General features: G+C 40.3%; 1 protein-coding gene across 1 annotated transcript in view; it reads right to left on the reverse strand.

Moving 5' to 3' along the window:
- itgav (integrin, alpha V) overlaps positions 1–24,683 on the reverse strand; it is a 41,854-nt gene that overhangs the window by 12,612 nt on the left and 4,559 nt on the right. The window contains exons 2-17 of the mRNA XM_013915626.1: positions 24,436–24,563; positions 15,755–15,843; positions 14,959–15,073; positions 13,737–13,798; positions 12,326–12,374; positions 10,845–10,967; positions 10,309–10,353; positions 9,926–9,969; positions 8,000–8,056; positions 6,648–6,700; positions 3,169–3,244; positions 2,487–2,616; positions 2,084–2,181; positions 1,418–1,511; positions 1,220–1,265; positions 180–287 (exon numbers count right to left, since the gene is read on the reverse strand). Coding sequence (XP_013771080.1) covers positions 180–287; positions 1,220–1,265; positions 1,418–1,511; positions 2,084–2,181; positions 2,487–2,616; positions 3,169–3,244; positions 6,648–6,700; positions 8,000–8,056; positions 9,926–9,969; positions 10,309–10,353; positions 10,845–10,967; positions 12,326–12,374; positions 13,737–13,798; positions 14,959–15,073; positions 15,755–15,843; positions 24,436–24,563 — 1,317 coding nt within the window. The remainder of the gene's footprint in view (positions 1–179; positions 288–1,219; positions 1,266–1,417; positions 1,512–2,083; positions 2,182–2,486; positions 2,617–3,168; positions 3,245–6,647; positions 6,701–7,999; positions 8,057–9,925; positions 9,970–10,308; positions 10,354–10,844; positions 10,968–12,325; positions 12,375–13,736; positions 13,799–14,958; positions 15,074–15,754; positions 15,844–24,435; positions 24,564–24,683) is intronic.

The following is a 24,683-nucleotide window of genomic DNA, read 5'->3' on the forward strand; positions in this document are numbered from 1 at the left end:
GAGTCCCCCCTAATAATGTTTAACAATGACGTTTCAATCAGTTATTGACAAAAATGCACAGCAAAGGATGACTGTAGGTGTTTATGTGTGCAGGCGAACTGAACGTATTGACAAGAAAAAGAAAAAACCTGTCAGAAAAGACTACAAGTACATGTTTTAGTAGAAATGTGACTGCTCACCATGATACAGGTGTGCTAGTATTAGACAGTGTGCAGTTCTTTTCCTCAGGGTTGATGATCAGGGGTGTGATGTCCAACGTGGCATTTACACTGATCACTGGACGGGCTCTGTACATGCACAACACACTGAGGTTAGGTCAGTGACAATACAAGTGACAAAAAAGTTGCTTATTAAGATGAAAGATTTTGATGAAAGACTAATCGACTGTTACAGCTCTAATCAAGCATTTAGCATTTAGTATATTTTAAAAATTGCCTTGTAAGGTGCTCAAGGCAGAACACATTAAGACAGACAAAAGTATTTAAAAATCACACAGCATCATGTCACATGGTGCTGTGTGATTCTGGGACAAAGCTGTTTTTAAACCTTGTTGTTCATCCTGCATTTGGTTTGTTTTGGAAAATTAAGTATGGAAAAACAAGCTTTTAGGAATTCCAGTGAATATGTGGACACTTTTACTTAATGTTCTAGGCCTTAAACCTGCATTCTTCTTAATGTCCAGCAGGGGGTCGACAGCTGTTGTTGCAACAAGTCTCTGCAAAACTCTCCTTTAACTTGATCTGAGTACATGCCTCCATAATGACTGCATGATCTACATCACTGATTCTACTGTACATTTTAGAAAGCAGTTATTGCAATTGACAGCTGAGCGTACAGTGCCCAGTCAGAAACCCTTCCACTCACTCATCACATCTGGTTTCAAGACCTCAACAATGGAAACACTCCGTGCACATCTGGTTGTTCTAAGCGGTTATGAATGAGTATGACTGTATGAAAAGGGTTCACATTAAACATTTAGGATATATATGTACATAAATATTAACAAACAAAAACAAATGAGCACGGGGATGAAGGTTGAACGTGTCCTAATAGCATCTGTAAAGCCAGTAGGAGCTGAATGAAAACAGCAGCTCTTTGATATCAGAGGTGGCCTTGCTCATTAAACTCATCAGCTTCTATCAGAAGCATTACAGACACACACACAGTCACAGCAGGCAAGCACACTCACACACGCAGTGTAGATTAAGGATTTGATTACCTGTATAAAACGGCTTTGTCTGCTCCAAACACTCCAACTATTAAATCTGTGGGGCAGAAACACACATCAGCTCTTTTTCACAGCACAGCTACTGACATTCATTTGCCTCCTGCTGTGCTTCTCTACATGTACACGTTTCTGTGTGTGTGTGTGTGTGTGTGTGTGTGTGTGTGTGTGTGTGTGTGTGTGTGTCTTTACCTGGATATCCATTCTGGTCTATGTCAGTATTTCCAGACATGGAGTACCCAAAGCTAGGGGGCATGTAACTGGATGCCCATTTGCCCTCCAGGCGCTGAGAGATGAGGCAAACATTTCAAATTAAAAGTTTATGTTGGAGCTCTTGTTGCTATAGTAGTAAACGTCCTTTCAGCTAAAAATTATAGCACACCAACGTGACTGGGAGGATGTGGGAAGGCCACATCGACGTGACCAGCTGCACAGTGGTCAGAACTGAATCCAGTTATCTAAATCAGCTGATTTGAAAGTGAAACTAAAAACAAACATAACTAAAATAGTTCTTACAGCCATTCTTTGAATGTCTAATCAGGGTTTTATGGTAATCCCAGACTAACTGTGAACCAGTTTAAGTGAAAACTTTATGTTTGCTGTATTTTCAGTGAGGTTAGAATCACTGGTTTCAGCAGTCTTTGCCTGTGACGACTTCAGAGTGTGGGCAGGACTTTCACTGTGTACAGCGCTTCGCACCATAAACACTAAACAGAAGTCTTAAAAATGAAAACAAAGAATAAAAGTTGTCACCTATATAACATTTACAAAATCCAGTTACTGTAGAAATCTAACTATAAGCGGGTAACTAAAGTGTATATAAACACAGTGAATGGAAGGGGCAGGTGTGGCATTTACCTGGGATGGTGATGCTTTGGGCCCCTGAGGGCTGCCATTATGGATGTAAACCAAGCCATTATGGTTGGGGCCTCCGTAAGGAGCAGAGATGGCCACATCTGGACAAGAGTGGAGGGAGATGTGGAGTGGGTAAAGAACTACTGTGTAGATGTCAAGGTGAAAAGCAGCTGATGCATTTACTAAATCATGTATACTTCAGCAGGGACCTGTGTCTGTGTTTGTATCCACACATATGTATCTGTGGACAAATTTCAGTTTTAAACCGCTGTTTCAACTGGTCTTCATCATCAAAGGGATGTGTGGGGGCTTGAACTGGTTAGTGGCTCACTTTATCCTCACAAAGACAGAAAGAGCTAAAACACCGGAGGGGGAGAGGGTGGTGTGTTGTGGTGCTCTCTGTTACCGTTGTAGCCATCCATGTTCAGGTCTCCTAGCGCTGCAATGGCAGAGCCATATCTGGCGTAAACTTCGGACCCAGTGAGCAACCGAGGTGGTTGGAAGGAAAATCCACCCCGACCAAGATAGACAGACACCTGAAGAACACACACACACACACACACAGACACACACACACACACACGGTTTTAACAAACTGAAGCCTAACAAAAAACTCCACATCTTTTATATTTTGCTCATATTTTAGAAAGATTTACCCTTTACCTTAAATTTGTGTTACAGTATTAATATTTTAAAATTAGTGCTGCCAGCGTTAATCTCATTAAAATGATGTTAACGCCATAACAGCAGTAACGCGGCAAATCTCCATTAGCAAGTTAGCACGGGGCGATCCGTGCTAACTTGCTGCATGCTTTGATGCCGTGCAGCCCTACGCCTTAGCTAACTCTTGTTAACTTCATTTTAACAATATTAACACTGACAGCACTATTTTAAAATAGCTTCATACTTCGGCACAGAGTTGTTAATTTTCTAATTACTTCTTACAAATTTGATGAGTTTCCAGCTAAATATATTTGCTTTCTTTAATAAAAAACAAAGAAAGCACAGTTCACCTAATCTGTCAAACACTTTTACAGTATGAGTATGTATGTATGCACATATGCAACGGATGCTCTGTGTGTGCCTACCTGTCCCACCTCCCTCAGTTTTCCATCTAAGCCCCTGTCCATGAAGAGAGGAGCTCCAACGAACACATCCATATTACTGACAGACAGATGAAACACAAAATAAGAACACCAGATTACTTATTATTTGATTATATTAATTTAATATTCATTCATCTGCATTTTATATTTATAACTAAAACACAGTGTATCCATATTATTCTAAGGGCAAAGCGTCTGTCATCCTTTACATCCCTTTGTGATCTGTTTGACACTAAGAAGAGTGCTTGTAGAGAGGACAGAGATGGCACAAGAACAGGTGAAAAGGCTGTTTAAACAAAACTATACACCGAGTCATCGAATCGCTCAGTATGGAGTGATTTTATCTCAACTGCTTTTTTACTTTAGAAGGTGCCGTGCAGCATTGCTCCATCAACAACAGCGGAAAGACTTAAATGTCACTCAGAAGACATCAGAGCTGTGTCGACTGATAAACAACAACAACTCTAGTATCACATTTCCACGATGTTACCCACATTTCACCCACTCTGATTCTTTGCCAGATAAATAGATTTTAATAGATTTACTGACACTCATTATTTCCTCTTTCTTAAACGCACCAATAGAGACCAACCAGCTGTTTATCATCATCAACCAGTTAACACAATACTCTCACAACAGGAGCAGATGGGAACAAGCAGTCAGTGTTTGTTAGCATGCTGAACAGAAACACTGATAAGATGGTCAAACATCCTCTGAGAGGTTTGGTGGTTGTGTTTGATAATTTTCACCACTTCCTTAAAGCGATGGCATTAGCACCCAGCTTCTCTCACACCACTTATTTTAGTTGGCACACAACTAAACACGTAAACAAGTGTATGAACCACCGCAAACTTCACAAACGTGTAAAGTCTCGAAACACTTCAAATTTAGCCGCGTTCTGGTTTCATTTAAAAGAGGCCATCAAAGCTCAAGCTGACAGCAAGGTGAACAGTGTTGAAGTTTGAGTGTTTCCAGAGGTCAAAAGCAGTTGTAAAAGTCTTCAATGTGCTTTTAAATTACCCAGGAGCTCTCGCAAGAGAAAATAACAGAGCTCACTTCACTATCGAGGGTACAAGTACACCAAAGTCTACTTTAGAGACACATTAATATAAAAATATCTGCCATTCATATTTCCCCCAAACACTACCCAAGCTGGACAAACATTAGCTCTTCTAAGTGTCAGCTCTTGTCATTTTAATGGTGATTGGAAGTAGGATTCAGATATTTAAAGAAAAATGGATTCCGGTTTAATATGTAGCTTTAACACGGCAGAAAACACTGATACACACTCACACATACACACAGAACCACACCAAATAGCAGCAAAACACAGCAAATAATACCCCCAACTGCCACCAACTGCAAAGAGAGACAGTTCAGTGGAAATATGTTGCACTGTGGTGACAAAAATTGTTCTGCCATAAATTCAGTGTTGGGGAGTAACGGAATACATGTACCGCCGTTACGTATTTAGAATACAAAATATGAGTAACTGTATTCCGTTACAGTTACCGTTTAAAAAGGTGGTATTCAGAATACAGTTACTTTGTTGAAATAAATGGAATACACTGGGGTACTTTCCTGTTTCATTTTGTCGCGGGTCAGGACTGTTTGGGTTTTGTTTGACAGCTACGTTCTGTTGTTCCAGGCGGCAGCGTTACGGTTGCCATGGTTACAGGGCGACGCTCTCTCTCTCTCTGCGACTGTGTGTTTCCTGGGTGAGAGAGCGCCTTTTCGTTGTTGTTGTTGTTGTGCTAAGCTAACAGGCAGAATGCTACAAGCATAGCTCTAAAGAATGTAGCATCATGTTCAGTGTAGTCCGTGCTGCTGGGAGAATGGACTGCCATACACGTTATGTGTCTGTGAGCGCTAGGAGGGAGAAAAAGGGGAGTGGAAAGGTACGAGCAGTCATCGAGCAAAAACGGGAGCTGGAAGCATGTAAATATAATAATAACCACTGCAGCCAAGAAGAGTGCCTGACGAGCCCAGTTGTAAGTAAGCTATTAAGACTCGACTGTACACTGTGTTCGTGTTTTCCTCCGAAAACAACAAGTTCCGTTGGAGCAGCCTTTCAACGCCTCTCTCTGTCTGTCGCAAGAAAAGTTGACCCACACAACAAAGTAGAGCTATTTTTCGGCTACCAGCCGACAGCCGTATTATGCTGGGCTTACACTGTGCGATTTTTTCAGTCGCGCGATTCAGCTCCTGCTCAAACTGTACGATTGACTCGCAGGGGTTAGAAGTTCATAGGTCACGATGCAGGGTCTCACACTATACGGCCCGATGCTCTGATGCGACCTGAGTGCTCACACTGTGCGTCCATAAAAATGAAGGTTATAACAGAAATTCTGTCGCTCGCTCTCCCTCTCCGTCTTTCACTCACACAGACACACCACCACCATCAACTTTGCTAAATTGCTAATGAAAAACATTGGTCAGGCAGCTGTGATTGAGCAGCAGTGTCGATCCAACTATTTTCACGGTTGTTGTGGTCGTGATAATTTTGTGAGGCCACATCGAAAGGGCTCGGATGGTTCTACAGGTTGTGCCTCCATCGCTTGTGTCCAGATCACGCCGTCTTTTTCGCTGACATTTGTGTTTGCGCGTGCGCAGTGTGGCAAACTGCGGTGACACCCTCACGACCAAGCGATTGATGATCGGGAGCTGGTCGTGAGGTGTCAATCGCTTCTCGTTACCCCACGTATACTACACGATGCACGACGCACGATGAAGGCCAAAATCGGGCCGATCGCCAAAACGATCGCACGACTCAAAAATCGGCTCAAAATGGGCCAAAATCGCACAGTGTGAGCCCAGCATTAGTCAGAGGTCCCTTTACTACAGTTCGGAGTCGCGGACCTTCAGTAATAGTAATAAATCACACAGCAATAGTACATTCACGTTGTTGTAAAAAGCATGATAATATTGTAGCGGGTCAGGGCTGTTCGGGGTTCTGCTTGTACAGTTATGTTTTGTGTATGTTGCCATGGTGACGGGTGACGCCCTCTCGCTGCGACGGTGTGTCCTTCCGGGGTCAGAGGGCGCCCTATGTGTGTTGTGGTTGCCGCGCTGAGCAGTTAGCTAGTGGCAGTGTGTTCTTCTGCAAATGTAATAAACGGCTGTGCTCCCTGGCTAGCTCACGGGAAGCAAGACCAAACGATACCTCCGTCTCCTCCTTGTCTGAACTCGCCACAATATATTAAGTAATCCAAAGTATTCAGAATACGTTACTGTCATTGAGTAACGTAACGGAATAGGTTACAGAATACATTTTGGGGCATGTATTCTGTATTCTGTAATGGAATACATTTTAAAAGTAACCTTCCCAACACTGCATAAATTCCATGGATGGTGCTGTACGGATATCTACGTACAGAAGAATATATCTATTCTTTTATTGGAGGGCTTGTCTTAAACCACAGATGGGGAAATTGTATGAGCACACACAAACACGTACTCACCCGTCATTGTTGACATCAAAAGCTGCAACTGAATGTCCAAAGTACGCGGCCATCTACAAGATGAGAACGAAGGAGAGTCGAGGAGATGGAATCATGAGTTTACACAAGAAAACACGCAGTCACAAACATTTTGGTCAGATTGGAAATCTTTAGATTGAACTTTTTATTTAAGTATATTATATTAGCATTACAAAATCAAAAGCATTTATTGCCTGTCAGACTACTGTGGCCTTTTGAAGTTAATAGTCTTTAGGAACTCAATGTTATATCTCTGTAAATAGTTGTGATGTAATGGCTGCATCTCTGATACAAGCTAGAATGATGTTTCTCCTCGTAAAGAAACACAGTCCATCAGCGGCTTCTGAGTGAAATAAGAGGCCGTTCTCAAACCACAACCCAGTGACTAGCACAATGATATCAGAGGTGAGATCGCATAAACAGAAGACATTCAGAGAAAACTAAAGGAGGAGTGAGAGGCTTGACGTCAGGGAGAGGCGTCTGTCTCTTTAAAGAGAAAGCAGGCAGCAGGAAACTGAAAAGTGAGGTTACAAGGTTCAGAGAGGGAGCTATGGTGGACAGACAGGAAAACGAAGAGGAACTAATTAACTCGAGCGATGACAGTCTGTTTTCCTCCCCACCCTCTTCCCCCTCTGCTACATCTGCATCTGGAGCAGTGTACATCTTGATTTAAGATCAGTGTTCACAGGATCTTCTACACCTAAAAAGATCCAAAGCCTGGTTTCTTCAACCCTTCAGAACTACCAAAATAATAATACAGTGGATACAGGAGCAGCTCTCTTCTTCTTGCCATCTGACACTGACCATTACTAAAAAGGCATCCAGCACGTTTCTTTGTGGTAGCAGGAAAAACTGCTCTGTTCTTCTGACATTTAGGTGTTTTACAGCAAACTGAAAAAACATTTGCAGCTCACTGAGATGCTTAATGTGCAGCTGAATATAACCCCTCTCTGTAGACATGATCGATCATTTTGCTCAATGTAATAAGTGAATATCATCTGGATTACAGCTTCTTGAAAAGTAACTGTTGGTGAACAGCTCATTAATAAACCACAATCAGACCGTATTTCAAAGCAGGTTCAAAACGGTATAGTACAAGCTGTTACATTACAATGCACGCTGATGCTCGTCTCCTCCAGGCAACCAAACACCCGTGTCAACTTCCAATATTTCTAACTGGCCTCGTGCAATCTGTAAACTGATCTAGAACGCCTGCTGATTTTTTGTTTTTCTCCACCCCTTGTTTTACTGATTATATCCTCAGGGGCAAACCCACTTTGAAACATGCAGCTGTGGCTTTCTGTGCCACAGAGTATGGCTGTCCCACAACTCACCTGTGACCCTGTGAAGTTGATCATGGACTCCATGACTGCGCCGTTAAAGATGTTCACCTAAAACATCGAAACACAGCACAGATCAGCAACTAAATCCCCATTAACGCTTTTAGAACTCAGCAGTGCTGCTGTGCATCTCACAATAATAAAGCATCTTCTGCTTCTGTTATTGACATAACACATTTACAGTAATAACACAGAATCATCAAATGTCAGCAGCACCGTTGAAGCCAGCTTTGTGCACTGGTTCCTAATCTAAGGGTCCAGCCCCTCTAAAAGTTTACCAGACATTATGAAAGGGAAAAAAAATCTGTTTCTGCTATACAACTTTCTCTGATCTTTGCCACTTCTTCACTTATGCAGTAATAAGCCAGTGCAAGCAGTTTCACTGGTTTATAATAGCCCACATCAGCTGCATTATACCCTTGGCTCCAACAATTACTTAAAAATTAATCAACAAACCTCAATATTTATATCCTGGACGTGACTCCAAACTATAAAATTAAACCCAAGAGAGATTTGTACTTCATTATGTCTTCTTTTCTTACTCTTTTCTATCCGGTCATTAAGTCTGACGTCACTAGCCGTGTCTGGGCCTAAACGCCGCTGCAGGTCCATATATCAAACGATCACTATGGCATTACTGAGAGTTGAAAAACTGTCTAAAGTCTTTCATCTTTAATAAAATGATCAGCGTTCTGCTCTACCAGGTGTAATAATTGAGTTTAACATCCAGGCATCCATGAAAACCGAATTTATGACATTTAACGGAGTTAGAAGTTAGCAGGAAGTTAGCTCGCTAGCTTCTATCTAAATACAATATAGCATGTCCTGACTACAGGGTTTTGGAAACAAATTAAAACGTACAGCTCTGTTATCACTTCCAACATAAATGAAGACAGAAAACTAAACAGCAGTGACGTTTGTAGGGTTACTGAAGTTTGGCTAGCTGGTATATAATGATGTGCTACGTGACCGCTAGCGACACAGCTATGTTAGCATAATATAAACAAGCTAACTTTTTTTCCACTCGATAAAAGTTAACGTGAGTGTTCTCAGTGGTCAGGAACAAATGTAATCGCATGGCAGGATGCTGTAAAAGGACCAAACTTCAGCCAGGAGAACAACTGAGATAATCCATCCACAATACGAGGTTAGTCATTCATATACTGGTGCATGGGCTGGGCTGTAGTTACATCCTAAGGTTTTAAAAACTGAGCTTAAATAAATGATTAGTGGTAATAAAAGCCGAGGGAGGTCAATAGTGATCAGTGACGTTTTAGGAGCTTTTTGAGATCAAATAGAAGAAAATACATAACATTAAACATGTTAACAACACAAAAGCCATATTAAACGCAGACTACTTAAGGCCCGGAAGTAGGATTTGTCACGTCATCACTTAACGACCGGATACACATGGTGCTGTAGACAGTGCTGTATTTTTAGCTTATTTTTCTCTGTGTTTTATTTGCAATGCAATATGAAGCCACAATGATTAATATTTAACAGCAAGCTTATGTTTCCTAATGAAAAAAAATCTAAGTCTTTAAAGTGTGGGTTTATTACTCTAACCATATGTAATGAACATAAGAAGAATTGAAGTTAGTCTTTGTAACTGAAACTCTGAACTCTCAATAACGGTTTGCTTTAAATTGTTACACAACTAGATGAAGAGAAACCACCAATCATCCAATCACAGCTTGAGCTTGAGAAGACTGACAGTGAATATCTGAAGCAGAGCACTAGCTGATAATTGTTGGTTAGATGCTATGAAGCACTCTGCCTAAAGCCCTGAGGTAGGTACACTCTCTGACCACAGACTGACTGGATAATATGCATGTCCTGCACTATGGAAGCTCTAGGACAACAGCCGTAACTTGGCATAGTTCAAACATTGAGAAGTGTGTGTGAGCTTGTAACACTTACATAACCCAGCGCCTTCTCCCCCCTCGGTACTCCAGTCACAAAATCTGTGGAAGCATAAAAAGTTGAACAGATAGACACTAACAGACTGGTTATCATCGAACTACAGATGTGACTTTTCTTGCTATTGCTTTAAATATTGCTGTTATAATTATGCCATTGACTTGGTTTATATGAAAATCAAAAAACCCAACACTGTTACATTTACTGTGGCTTTAAAAGGGAAGCTGGGCGTCCACGGGACACTGCCTTTAAAAAACAGAGCAATTAATTCAACTCACTCCGAGCCTTTTCTTTATAAGTGTGTGAAAACTGTGTGAACATTTCACACTGGTGTATTTGCAGTACACTTGCATTATATAAATCCCCTTCATTATCCCTCTTACCATCCTTTCCATCGCCATTGAAGTCTGCAACTGTCACAGAGTATCCTGTGAACACAATTACAGAGTCTCTCGGTCAAACTGTTCAAATTTTCTGGGGTTTGATCGTTTCAAAAAATGTTTAAAGATGCACAAGGACCTCTAAATAAGAATTTGTGTATATAATTCAAACATATTGTAATTTACAGGCACATTCTCAAAAGCTAGACACACTAGAAAAGTTCATCCTCTGTGTTTGGATCGTTCTCAAAGCTTGCAGCTGCAACGTTGTAATTTGTGTAAATGCTTTACTGTTAAACTTTGCTTTCATAGTTTTTTATTTGACAGTTATTTATTTTACACATAAAAAAACTCAAGCAGCAGGTTTTTTTTTTAAAATCTCTTTATACCAGGTCCTGCTTGTAGACTAGCACTAATATGATGATCACAGACTTCATCCAAAAGATGGATTCCACCCACTGGTTAACAAAGAGCTCTGAGACATAAACATAGAAGTTGTGAAAATCTGACTGAAGGTGTGTATGTGATTGTGTAGTTACCAAGATAACTGTCGTCATACTGGGCATTGGCTGACTTGGTGGAGAGCGTGTTTCCATAACGGGTGAAGTAATCATTAGTGAAGCGGGTAAAAATCTCTGAGACGTCATCCGAGATCAGCTGACCTGAAGAGAGAGGAGGAGAGAGAAGAAGAAAAGACAGAGGAGACGGCATGGAGGAGAACAAGAAGAGCAAAGCAAGACAGAACACAAGGAAAGAGTGAGGATAGAGAGCAAGAGAGAAAAAAAGATGGAAAAGAAAAATGTTAGAGCACAAGAGACAAAAGCGAAAAAACACCAGCAATTTAGGGGAACAGAAAAAAAGTGAAGGAGGTAAAGGGCAGAAAGAAAAAGTTCTTTCACATGTGTGTTTACACGCTGACGCACTTTTGGTGTCAAGAAAAAAACAAAAAACATACAACTTGTAATTAAAGGAGCCACAGAGACGCAGCATTAACAGCTATCAAATCAGAAACAACAGTGTGGAGTGTGTAACTGTGAGTGCTGACTCAACAGGAAACAATCATTAGGCTAACACAGGAAGGCGCAGGAAGACTATGACCATAAAGGGGGAAAAAAATTGTGTGACTGACTCAGCGTTCGGGGTATAATCCATGTCACACCCTCTAATATCAGATGGCCAGACAAACATTACAAAACGCTGCTCAGATATAGAAAGACAGACACACACACCTCATAGCTTTACCTGCTCATTAAAATCTTAAGCGTGCGATGATGCATGCTATGGTCCAGAGTGAGATGGTGCAGTGAGTAATGCCGTTAACTATTTTTATTCATCTTTAGGCATGAAAAAACAGATTTTTGAACATGATTTTTTAAACATGCACTTTTCAAATAGTTTTTTTACAAGTCCACTTAGGTGGACAACATCACCTTTGGAGTGGGTGGCAGGGTATGGAGTGACACATCAGTCTCCAATGTAGTGGTTTATGTGCAAGTATACCATCAACACTGACACAAATACAAGAAAACAGGCCTTGAATAACTGTCCACTGTTGTGACCACTATGCGTGAAAGGGGTAAAGTACCTAGCGTAAAACTGTATTTAAATACAGTTACAGTAAATGTTCTCTTGCCCCCAGACCCCACAGTGACACAGCACACACTGCTCATGCTGATCCAGCAGCTTTTAAAACCACTGACAGCTCAGCTGAAAGCCTCATCGAGCAGCAGACCATATTATCAACGATGTGGAGGGATATACAAACACCTTTTTGACACAGTGTTCGGCCTGAATGCTCTGTCATAGCCTTATTTGTTACTACTTGTCATTCATAAAAAGGTGCCGGTCTCTGTCTGTTCACCCTGAACTAAAAACAGAGAGAGGGGCAGTGAAAACAGGGCTGGCTGGATGACCTGGAAATGAACTGTTTGTCTTCATGTGTGAGTCACCACACTTGCTTTAAGGTGGCAGCAGGAAACACACACACAAACGCCTACACGTAAGTCAGTGTTACACTCACCCTGCCAGTAGAAGCTGCCAGGTCCTCCCACCACCACCCTTTTGTCATTCTGAAGACATAAAAAAAAGGAGAGGGGAAAGGAAAATCCAGATTTTGTCTTGCACTCCTTACTCAGTCTTATAGTAAAAAACACATTCTTTTCCAAATGGGTAACAGTTCAACTTACTGAACTAGTGATTCAGTACAGATGCTCCCCTGACTGGGATCATATCCTCGCCCCAAATCTTTCATTTCTACCATTATTAATTTTGCATTATGTTGTAACAAATAGAGAGGCAGTGAATTCTAGCTGAATGTGACACTGCTGTACTAAACTAAAAACCTCAAATTGATGGTTGATGAAAGGACAATCTGCTGCAACTGAAGACTTATTGCATTTTTATCTCCTGATTCAGAATCGCTTAACTGTGCAGTGTATACAACATTCCACAGCCTGCACTGTTTTCTCCAACTCTCATTTGGTCGTGCCTTTATCTATAGGAATGTCATCCCACAGACACTGAAGTATTAAGATGCTATGAGAATCTCCAAAGCATACATCTTAAGTACTACAGTGATCCTATAACTTAAACTCGTTTTTGAATTCATTAACTTGTCTTACATGAAAAATGCTGTGAGAAATTTCTTTTATGAGCAAATGCTGTTATGCAGAACCATTTATGGAAGCGCCAGCAGTGTGAAGCTTGACTTGTTTAAAATCACCGTCCAGCAGCAAGTTGTTGAGTTTTGTTGATTAAACAAATATTAATCAGCAAAACTCAATATTTAATTTCCTGGATGCGGCTCTGAACTGCAAAACTACAGGGTGGGCCATTTATACGGATACACTGTAATAAAATGGGAATGGTTGGTGATATTAAAGTCCTGTTTGTGGCACATTAGTATATGTGAGGGGGCAAACTCCTCAAGATGGGTGGTGACCATGGTGGCCATTTAGAAGTCGGCCATCTTGGATACAACTTTTGTTTTTTTCAATAGGAAGAGGGCCATGTGACACATCTTTAATATCACCAACCATCCCCATGTTATTACGGTGTATCCATATAAATGGCCCACCCTGTATATCCCAGACAGATTTCTCTCTCTTCATGCTTCTTCCTGTCTATATAAACAAGGTGCACTAGGTAAACTAAGATACACTCATTTAAAACTACAATTTCTTCCACCTGTTTACTGTCCACAAACACAAACTAAAGGGATGATAAAAATTTAAAAAAAAAATAACATTCTCACACACTAATCTAAACATTACTATTGAATTAGGTACTCATTTGTTCATTTGTACTGACACCTAACTTCCAAGAGCAGCAGCACTGCAGACAGCCTCACTAACTCCTGACGTAGTTGACAATGAGCGCTTTGAGGCAATTTACAAAACAGGTTATTTGGGGACAGCGTGTGTGAATCCTACCTTAAGGAAATCGACACTGAAGCCAGCCTGGCAGAAGCCCTGCCCTTCTGGTGAGTTTTTATCTGGAGATAAAATAGCATAATTTATTATAAAGCACCAAATAGAAGGATATGATGATATATGATGACAAGATTTTCAGAAAGCGTGACCTCTCATCCTGACCTTGAAGACGAGGTCACTGAGATTCAAACTCATTCAAGACTTTTTAGTAGACGTGCCTATGGTCTGAATTCCTACGTCGCCTCATCCTGGAGTTATCGCACTGACAAACTTGAGTGTCCATGCCACCCAGCTGTAAAGTGGGGTAAAAACTAACAAACTAACTGCTTAAATATCTATTAAATACAAAAAACTAAAAAAGTCATTTTTTGAGGTTATTTAATATTTTATTATGCGTCTCATACTCTGCTGCTGTTTCCTTCCTCATTTCCACCTCATCCTTTTCCTCCTTACTGAAGATCTTACTTCAGTCTGAACTGAACATAGGTCAGAGCCCTAACATGAAAATGTGCATGAACATGCTCATTTATTCCTGACATAGTTGAAACTATACAGCAAATTAAAAATGCGACCCTCCAGTCTCTGGATATCTGAGAATGAGCCAGCTAAACAATAACAGCTGGTTATAGGCTAATGTTGGGCTGGAGTGTGCTAAAAATCACACTTTACTTCTGACGTGAAGTTTGATTACATTCTCACATTGTATGAGAGTTTATTCAAAAGTACCCAAGTTCAATAACACTTCCAGCAGCAAAAACCACCAGCACGCGCTGACAGAAAAATTCAGCATCTCCTCAAAAACTCACCTCAGTATCGCTGTCACTGAACAGAAGTGAGCTTCACTGACACGTTGTCTTGTATCATACTGACAGCTGAGGTAAACAGCAGTCTGACAGCCTGCGCTTATCACAGATGAACGGCGAGCAGAGTTTTCGAGGTAACTCCACGGTAAAAATGTAAAATATCGCACAATATGTCTCACTTATTATCTTATTCCTAATGTATTGCTAAGTGTCAATATTACTCAAATATGTTAAAATATAGAATGCACATGTAGTATTGAAACATGTCCAGCTGCGGGTTGTTATGAAAAACGGACTAAATGTTTTCTGAAATATGTTTGTCCTGCAGTGGCCACCGTAGCTGAGATCATGCACTTGAACTGGGAGGGGTAAGAACAGAATTCCACTGCAGATACTAGGACAGGAAGCAACAAACATACCTGTTCTGCAGGGCGAGTATTCAACCACCTGGTTTCCTTTCTTCAGGTAACAAGTTCCCACAGGCTCACGCTCAGAGACACCTAAGGTCGACCACTGGTAAAGGGGAGCACACGCCTACAGAGCATACACACACATAGACAAAACAAATCCAGTGACATATTATTTCAGTGTAAAAATGGTTGGTGTCGATTGTTGGTAAAACTGTGCTTCATCCTCTAAGTCATTAACTGTGAGGACTCTTGCAAGGTGGTGTAGTGTATCCTTTCAGCCTTTCTGTTTCAGTTGTGGTGGAGAACCCACCACTGGCACAAACTGATGCAAAACCTTAAGACATATCCGACCGCAATGAAACAAGAACAGTGGACGAAAACAAAATGAGACGCTGTGTTATTTTCTTAGCTTATATGCACTGTACTGTCCTTCACCTTTCCACAAAGGTTTGGATCAAAGGTTTCAGGATTTTTAGAACAACTCTGAGGCTCCTACACTGGAGAAGGCGCACTTTATTTACCCAAAACAATGGTTCTAAATGGGCAGCTCCTGTGGTCAAATCAGATATGTGAAAGTGTGGACTGACCATGGAAATAATTCATTTAATCATCTGCATACTACAACCAGGAATTGTGGGATTTTGAAAATGCTAGATCAGTACATTGAACAATCCAAAAGTTCAGAGGTCTTCACTTCAGCAGGAAGAAAAAAACGGCAGTGAGACAAAACATTCTGGGTACTCTGTACAGAAAGTCCATGAAGTTAGTGCTGTTCCTCAGACATTTTACGTGCCGTGTTTCTTACCAGAATGTGTTCTCCATCAGATCGCACTGACGCTCCAAACCATTGTTTGGATTTAAACTCCATCTTAGCCCCATCACGCGTCCTTTCGTCTGCAAAAAGAAAAAGATCATTGTTAAACAATTTAAATTAGAGAACAACGATGGTAAAAAAAGAAACGGCCACAAAATAAAGCAGCAGAAAAATATCTTTAAACACACAAATACAAATTTTGAACTAATACTCAAGATGTCCGTTTTCCCCTTTTAAAATCTGCAGCAGCACAAAACTGTCCAGGATTTTCAAATGAACAATAACTACCATGAAATAAATGGTCGACTGTCGGGACTCCATCTTAATCAGGGAAGATTCCTGATTGGTAAATTATAATGTGACATGGGACAGTCTTTGTTAAAAGTTTAGTGCAGCAGTTTTCCAACGGGAAAGCTCTGACCCATGTTTAATAACGTTTGGGCAGCATATGGTTTTTTTTCCTGCCAACACGCACCATTCAAACATGGATAAACTTAGAATTCTGATAGACTTATGACACATACACAGCTGTGGCTATAAATGACTGCAGTGCTGTGAAAATCTCCAGTGTCCTAAAAGAAGGACAGACAGGATGAGTATTTCAGGAAGAAAAACAGGAGACAATCAGACAGATCGCAGCATGACTACAACTGCAAACATACACCATTAATTACCATCTTAAGCACAGTTTTTCCAAATAAGCACTGAATGATGAACACCACACTGAAATTTAATGGTCCTTCTGTTTTTGTTTTTTTATTTAATTCAAGACTGGCATAGCCACCCTCTCCATTACACATAAGCACATCCCACGTGCTATGACGCATGTTTTAAAAGGCTACAAAATTTCCCCAGTCTCCCTATGAAGGTCATCTTTTCATGGACCTGTGGACCGCTGTATGATTCCCATTATGACCACTCACATTCTGCATCAGACATTTCATTACAGACCTCACACTTTAGCAAACACACAAGTTTTGTTTCAAAATGACCAACCGAGCTACAGAGAATCACCAATGCTGATGAGAAGTGGGTCTCACTATGACTGAGAGACCAAACAGCACTTCTGCTCTTGAGTCCAGATATCCTGACCTTCTTTCGCACAGTACTGCATATGGACAGTTGCTGTTTATTTATACAAGCAACAGGATTTGAACTACAACATCTGGAATTATGTAATGCCATGTAATAGAAAGTATACGTCATTTTTCCTTACAGTGGCATTTGCACACTGATGACAGTCTTATACACCACTGACAGTATGTGCCATCACAGCATTTCATGCCTTTTTCGACTGCTCTTTAATAAAGTTCTTGAAAATCTCAAAATTATCTGACTATATCTTCACATAATAACCAATGTTTAATAAATTATTGAAAAACATTCAACAAAACAACCCAATGGAGGTGCTTCAAACATCTTAAATTGTGTATTTTGTGCCCACTTTTTACTTTTTCATTTAATGACATTCTTGTGTGTGTGTACATACTGTAGCCATACATACTTTGTACAGAACTTGGGTCACTAAAAGCTTTGTTTTAAATGTGAATTATGAAAAAATGTTACTTACAGTGATAATAGCTTTGTACATATACAATGTAAATAGCAGTTACTCTGAGGAATATAACACACAAATCCACATGCCTGTGATTCCACAGGTTTCACTGACTGATACTGTGTGTATAATAGGAATGCTGTCAGGAGACAACAGCTGGCATTTGACTGCTCCCAGCTGGAGTGAAAAAACAAACAACAAAACAACAAAAACATAATAACAGACTGAGCTCCGAATTAGTGAAACAAAAGGACGACTCCCATAGAAATCAGATAAATATTTACAAGCAATAAGCAGATAAATATTTAAGCCTGGGCAGATATTACACACGGACAGTTTGGGATTTTCCCACCAGGATGGGAAACTCCAGCCTCGGCAGTTCCAGCTAAATTCTAATTCTTTGACTCTCAGAACTGTTTGGTTGATAAAAGAGTGCTCTAAGGGGACACGAGGGATGAAGTACAAAAGGATTAGTTTCCCAGTTTGGCAATAACTTGCATCAGTCTTACCTAATCTGTAATTATGGTGGTGAATCAAGGAGCCATGATGCCAACTGTTTCCTGCCAGCTAGTTACCATCTGAAAAGGAACAAACTCAGACACTGTTTGTTGTTTGCTAACCAAAAGATTTGTTATTATCGACATTCACGTGGTGAGAACAACAAACCTCCACCAAGGCAGCTCACTTACTCGCTCTCAGCTCACTTTTAGGGGAAGTTTTGTATTTTCTACACATTTTTTTTTCTTTGTTCTTTTTAAAAAGTTTTGTGCTTCGTACTTTTAAAAAGTTTGTAGTGCAGTAAAAACAACCGCAAAGTTTATCCTGTTGAAACACATTGTACTGTACCTGGGATCATTTTCAGTACATTTTATTTTTATTTACATGGATAAAGTGTGAGCAGCATTCATTTCATTGTTCAGTAAATAGTTTAGATTATAACCAGTTGTAATAAAATGAATCAATTATACACATAAAGCATCCTATGATAACATGTTCCTGTCATTCTGAAAACCTATTGTCATTTTTAGTAGCTCTATCGAGCATTATTAATAGCATTACTATGACCTCTGACCTAATTTTATGTGCTGCACATAAAAGCAAAAACTGTTATATATTTGCTGTACACAATATTCTTGAAGACAGTATAAAACAACCCAAAAAAAGAAAAAACCAGAGTCAGGACAGATTAATGCTGAGTCTGGGTCACTGTGAGACAGACACACACAATCACACACACACAGTCAAATTCCAGTTAATTCTGTTCTCTGGTCCAATAAAGCTTTTGGCCAGTAATTACTCAGGTCATCAACAAAGGCCTCTATTGTGGGGAAAAGCACACACATGGGCGCGCACACACTCACACGTGTGTGCACACACACAGCATTATAACTAGGCCACGGACTAACTACATTACGACCAAAAGAGAAGAGTGTCACCGAACATGTTTGGTTTCTGTCCGAGCCTGCAGGCTCTCAGTGCTGACCGTGTCCTGTTCTAAGGCAGATGGGAAGGAATTTGCTGATCAATTAGACTGTAACAGGAGATGAAGTTGAACAAGTTGAAAAGTAAACATCCTGCACTAGGCGCCTGCTTTACAAGCCTTACTGAGGCTATGTAAGACAAATTTACCTTTTATGGACATAAGAGGCCTGGAACAGCAGGCTGCATGAAGCCAACTGTTCAGCAGGTATTCCAGTGCTGTAGAGCTACAGGCCAAAATCAGTTGATTAAAGACAGATATACGTACAGTACATAGCACTGAATACTTCTGCCAAAAAGCCAATAGGGCTAAAGGGCTGAAGGTATTTAAGTCTGCAGGTTTCCAACTAAATCCTGCACTATTCTATATTAGTTTTATGAATGCAAAATAAAAGCAGCAAAAGCAATTCTGTTGATCAACACAAAATGTAATCCTTGGCATTTGTGGCTTTTAAAAGAAATTTAGAGAGCTAAATTGTAGGTTCTAACTTTGAATGTCTAACATTATTTTATTGGAAAATGAAAGCAGTTTCATTAACTGTGGCAGTGAAGATTTCAGTTTTTATTCATGTGCCACTCAAAGTGTGTCAAACATCAGTGTCAGATTTTTCAAAGGAGGAGGGAGAATATTCACTATTGGTTTAAATGGTGAAAGCAACATGAACTCTGCTTTAACACGATACTGCATGTATTCTTTGTCTGCAAAGAGCTTGTGCACGGGCAATATTGACGCCATGCTGGAGGGGGCGGGACGTCACTGTTTTGGAGTGTTGTGTGGTTTGTTTTTTTAACTTCCTATTTTCATGGCTGAGGTCTCCCACAGAATACCAACCAAGCTCAACTACACAGCCTCGCTCAAAGAAACACATACTGCCCTGTCTCTGGCTATTTACACTTCCTTCATTCCGCTTTGTCTTCCATGTCCTCTTTTAATGGAACTGGCAGAAAGTGTGGTTCCAGTTTAGGGTAAAATATGTTAGGTATGTATACTGGAGATCTCTTGGCAAATGTAAGCATAGAAAAACAAATTAATTTCCTTAGTTACCAAATGCAAATCTCCCATCCCACCAATTTAATTCACTACTGCTATGTCAATCTTAACGACTATGTCAAAAAAACCCAAAGGTAGCTGGTTGGTTACCCCAACACCACAGCAGAAAAAGAGATAACTGAAAGAGTGCCAGATAAAAATGTAGAAAAGACAACGGAAATATGACGCTTCTGTTTTTTCATGTGATGTTTTTGCACATCTTTAGTGGAGCTAGAGCTTCAGTGGAACTTGAGGTCACATGCTTCATATACGTCATCATTTGTTTCCACTGCACTTTGTCACACTTTGCTTTTATAGATTAAGAGGGGTGGTTTTTTTTAGACTTTAAAAGACTTGTACATTTCAGCTTAGGTATATCTTAAACTCAAATTAAGAATGTGTTTTAAGCTATGTTTTTATGCACAAAGCACCCAAAAAGAAGTTTATTCATCGCTTTGGTCAGTCAGTGCTTTGCCATCATTATTAGAGCATGTGTCAGTGTCAGCATATACTATTATATATATTGTACATATATTTATTAGTTTCAGATGTAGCCATTCTTGTATTTTGCTTGTTTACATTATTGTATTTTGCACAACTCTGTTGCTTGTGAAGCTCGCACACAAGAATTCCACTCACATGTGCTGTACCAATGTACCTGCACATGTGATGTGACAATAAAAGTGATTTGATTTGATTTGGTTGCTACATGAACTCAATTGCCCCAAGCATACTGTTCAGCTAACATCAACACCTGGCTTGTCTTTGCTCTCCTGGGCCCTGTTTCAGGAAGCCGGTTTAGTGCAAACTCTGAGTAAGTATACCCTGAGTTAACGAAAACTCTGGGTTTTCGGTTTCACAAAGCGAGTTTAGATTAATTCTGAGTGAGTTACTATGACGACACACTCCGTGAAGCTAACCTGCCCCCTAGCAGGTTTACTTCAACTAACCCTGACTTTCTCCGCCTCTTTGTCAGAAACCTGACTGTAGGAAGTGTCAGACATGGCGTGCTCCTTCCTTGAAGAGCCAGTAGATGTTGAAGCCCAAATTCTCCGCAGAGCTCTCCGCCGGGAGAGAGTGATTAGAGCGCGTTTGGACATTTTATCATTTCCTGATGATTTCCTGTGTGAACGTTACCGTTTTTCAGCACAATCTATAATTTATTTGAATAACATCCTCAGGCCTAATATTGCTCATGTGACATATCGTGGACATGCTCTCAGTTCTGTACATATTATTTGTATTGCACTTCGGTTTTTTGCAAACGGGAGCTTTCTGTATAATATTGGTGACGCTGAGCACGTTTCCAAGGCTACCGTCTGTCGGGCAGTCAGGAATGTTACAGTTGCACTGAAACGTCTCCTGTACTCGTTTGTGGTGTTCCCCGGTCACAGACCCACAAGATTTATCAAAGAGGGATGCCACAAAATTGCAGGTATCAGGATGAACGAAACTTAATGTATGATGTGGTGATACTTGAACTACTACTTAAATTTTACATTTATTCTCACGGTTCCCAGGCGTGATTGGCTGTACAGATGGCACTCACATTCCAATCATTGCTCCTTCAGTAAATGAAGGAGACTGTGTGAACAGGAAGTCTTTCCACAGCATTAATGTACAGGTACATAGTTCCCTGTAGCATTTCAAACGAACAAATTATTTCATTATAGTAATGGATGCTAATTTGTGTTCTCTGCACTGTGAAGATCATATGTGATGCTGCCAACATTATCACAAATGTGGAAGCCAACTGCTCAGCCTCTGTGAGTGGTGGTGGTGGAGGACCCCCACCTGTTTTTCGGGCCTCCGCTTTTTTTCTGTTGGCTATAACGGGTCACATTCGAGCATACAGAGCAAATATGTACTTGTAATGTGCTCAGATAATTTCAATAAGTGCTTACAGAGGGGAAATTAATGTAGCCTCTAACTGCAGTTGATTTACATCGGACAAACAGACCAAGCACTATGGCTCATAATACAATTACACCTCACCTGTTTGGACTATATTTTTATATTTCATTTTTACTTGCTGCCAGGAATGTTTGGGGCCTGTTGAGTTGCACCTGCGCTCAAATCACATCACAAAATCAAATGTATAAAATAAAAAATAAAATAAAATATAATAAAATAACGTGTTAAATGGGTGGAAATCCCTAGATCAAGGTTTAAATTAACACTCACGCATTGACTCTGTCGGCTTTGTTTTGCCATGCATGCTCCCTTTCTTTTGCAGCTGAGGCTGTGTTACCTTTTTTCCGCAGAATTTGCATGTTATCGGCATATGCTGCCATCAGAATTTCGGCCTCAAGCGCTGTAAAATACATTGACCGCGCCTTCTTTCCCTCCGTCTCCATGGTGACTCGCTTAATCTGTGCTCCACTAATCAGGGCTTTATGTATCCTCGCGCGCGCGTTTAACTTGGGGTTAAAGCAACTCCGCGTTGACTGAACTAATTGTTATCAGCCTTTCTGAAACCGAATATTCCGAGTTGGACAGTTCGGGGTTACTCAACCCTGAGTATCGTTTTTCACTCTGAGTTTTCTAAACCGGCTTCCTGAAATAGGGCCCTGTGCCTGCCATTTTTCTCCCTTGGATCTTTAGGTGTGTTTTTGTATTTCACTCCAGTGTGTAGAAGACATTAAACCTACACTCTAAAAGATGACAGTCACTCATTTAACACCTACTCTTAAAAAAATGAAAGCTAGCAGGAAAAGTTAATCATATAGCCACAGTTACCCAGCCCCGTTATGAAAACTATTAATCATGTCTGTCAATGCGTGCAGTCACCAGTGATTTGGAAACACTGTGACTGCACTGTTTCACCAGAGGATAAGTTCTGTTTTGAAAGACTTATAGACATCTTTCAAATCTTTATATGACACAATACTGTTGACACTCAAGGAGACCTTGGTAACACCAGCGATAAACCAGCTACACACCCAGTTTACATTTAAAGCAATTTAAACCACTAGTGTTGTGCTGGGTGTCGCAGCATTCAGAGGTGTGATTCTTCCTGCTTTAAAGTCAGTGGTGAACACACCACAGCTTGTCCTTCTTAAGTTGTCAAAAGTAACAAGACATCTGAATGTAATACTTTTAACAACAAAACACTTATAGGTTCTTACAGCCAACTGACCACCTCCCAGTCTGAATCATTAAGGAGGACATCCAGACAGAACAGCAGGCAGAAGTCAAATGATTAAATTAAATGAAATGTGTCAGGCAGTAAGAAGGTGTGTTCACATCTGAGCACATCATCTCCCAAGAAGAAGCTTGGAGATGGTACAACTTTTGCAAAACATCAGGCACCAACATGGCTGGAGGGAAAAACAAAACAAAAACGGATACGATTTCTTATAAAACTTTTCTTTGTTTACCTTTCAAATGTCACATAGGCTTTAAGTCTAGAGAGGAGACTTTAAAAATGTACACTTCATGTATGCAAGCATTGTTTTATTTCAAAGCAAACATATTATCAGCTCTGCATTTTCAAAACATTTTCTGTAGAAACAGGTAGAATTCATTATTTTAGCCATTTAGCTTCATTATTCATTGACAATAAGACTATTAGTGTACTGAACAGAAAGTGGGAGGCCCTACACTTGCTTTGTTATTAGCTTATGAACTAAAGAATATGACAAAGTAAAATCCTGACAGATCTTAGCTCAATATGAACTCTCTTTAAGCTCCTGAGAGAAATTACGGTTCTTGAGTGGGTCAATGGTTCACCAGCTAGTCTCAGTTTCAGTTTATCCGCTATTTTTGATACCAGTGTACAGCAGTTTTTAGCCAAAAACACAGATTAATTAGTACTCGAGAACATTTAAAGCTCTGGATCACATTTGGGGTAGTCAGAAAAGTCTGTGAAACACAGATTTACTCATTTATAGATCCAAAATGCCACATATTCTCTGAAAGTGAGTAACTTTGGCTTCCCCTGGTAAAAACAACAGACATGACCAAAAACATTTCCTTGACAACTTCTGCTGTTCTTCATAATCATTTCATTCACATATAAAGGAAATAATCACCATTTGCACCTAAGAAAAGGACATTTTATTGTGTGAAGCTTCCAGGATTCCTGGAACGTGTGGGTGCTGCTGCCTCACAGAAAAAAAATGACTGAAATTCTACGAAGACAATAAAGGGATTAATACCCACATCACAGAACATTACCAAATTCTAACTGTTTATCACTGTGTAAATATTTACAGTGAAGACAGTGCTCTGCTCATCTGGCTTTCACAATCAAAGAGAAACAGTAAATTACTAAATTATGATCAATGCTGGAGAGAGATGATTGCAACATGGATAAACAGAAGGAGGCAGCACTCACAGTACATGGACGAGTCCACACACATTCTGCTTCAACGCACATTCCTGAATGCGTCTTAGCATGAAAACAACAGAAACAGGCTGAGCTGAACCCTCAGTATTCAATCAGTAATATGCTTACTGAAAACTGTTCATGATATCTATCATGGTCTGGAATTAAAATGTAAATTCTAAGTGGTTTTCATTAAAGGAGGGAGAGATACTGAAGGTTAAACCCACCCTAAGGTGATGGGGAAGAGGTTTTAACCAAACTAAGGGGTCTTCTGGTACCTTTGTTGTCAAACACCAGCTGCTGACAGGCGCTGGATCTGTCCCAGGGGCAGCTGTACACTGCTCCTCTCTCCACAATGCTGTCCGCAGACATGTTAGCTCGAGGAGCTCCAATCAGAACGTCTGACCTGAGGAGAGGAGAGGACGTTATTCCGTAACACAAACAGCCACCAACTCATACAGAAAAAGCCACAAATGCTCTCATGTAGTAATTAAGCTGACCAAGAGAGGCTAAACTGTGTCTCATT

Source organism: Pundamilia nyererei, unplaced genomic scaffold (assembly GCF_000239375.1).
Source record: "Pundamilia nyererei isolate P.nyererei 1_Seehausen unplaced genomic scaffold, PunNye1.0 scaffold00334, whole genome shotgun sequence".
NCBI classification, from domain to species: domain Eukaryota; kingdom Metazoa; phylum Chordata; class Actinopteri; order Cichliformes; family Cichlidae; genus Pundamilia; species Pundamilia nyererei.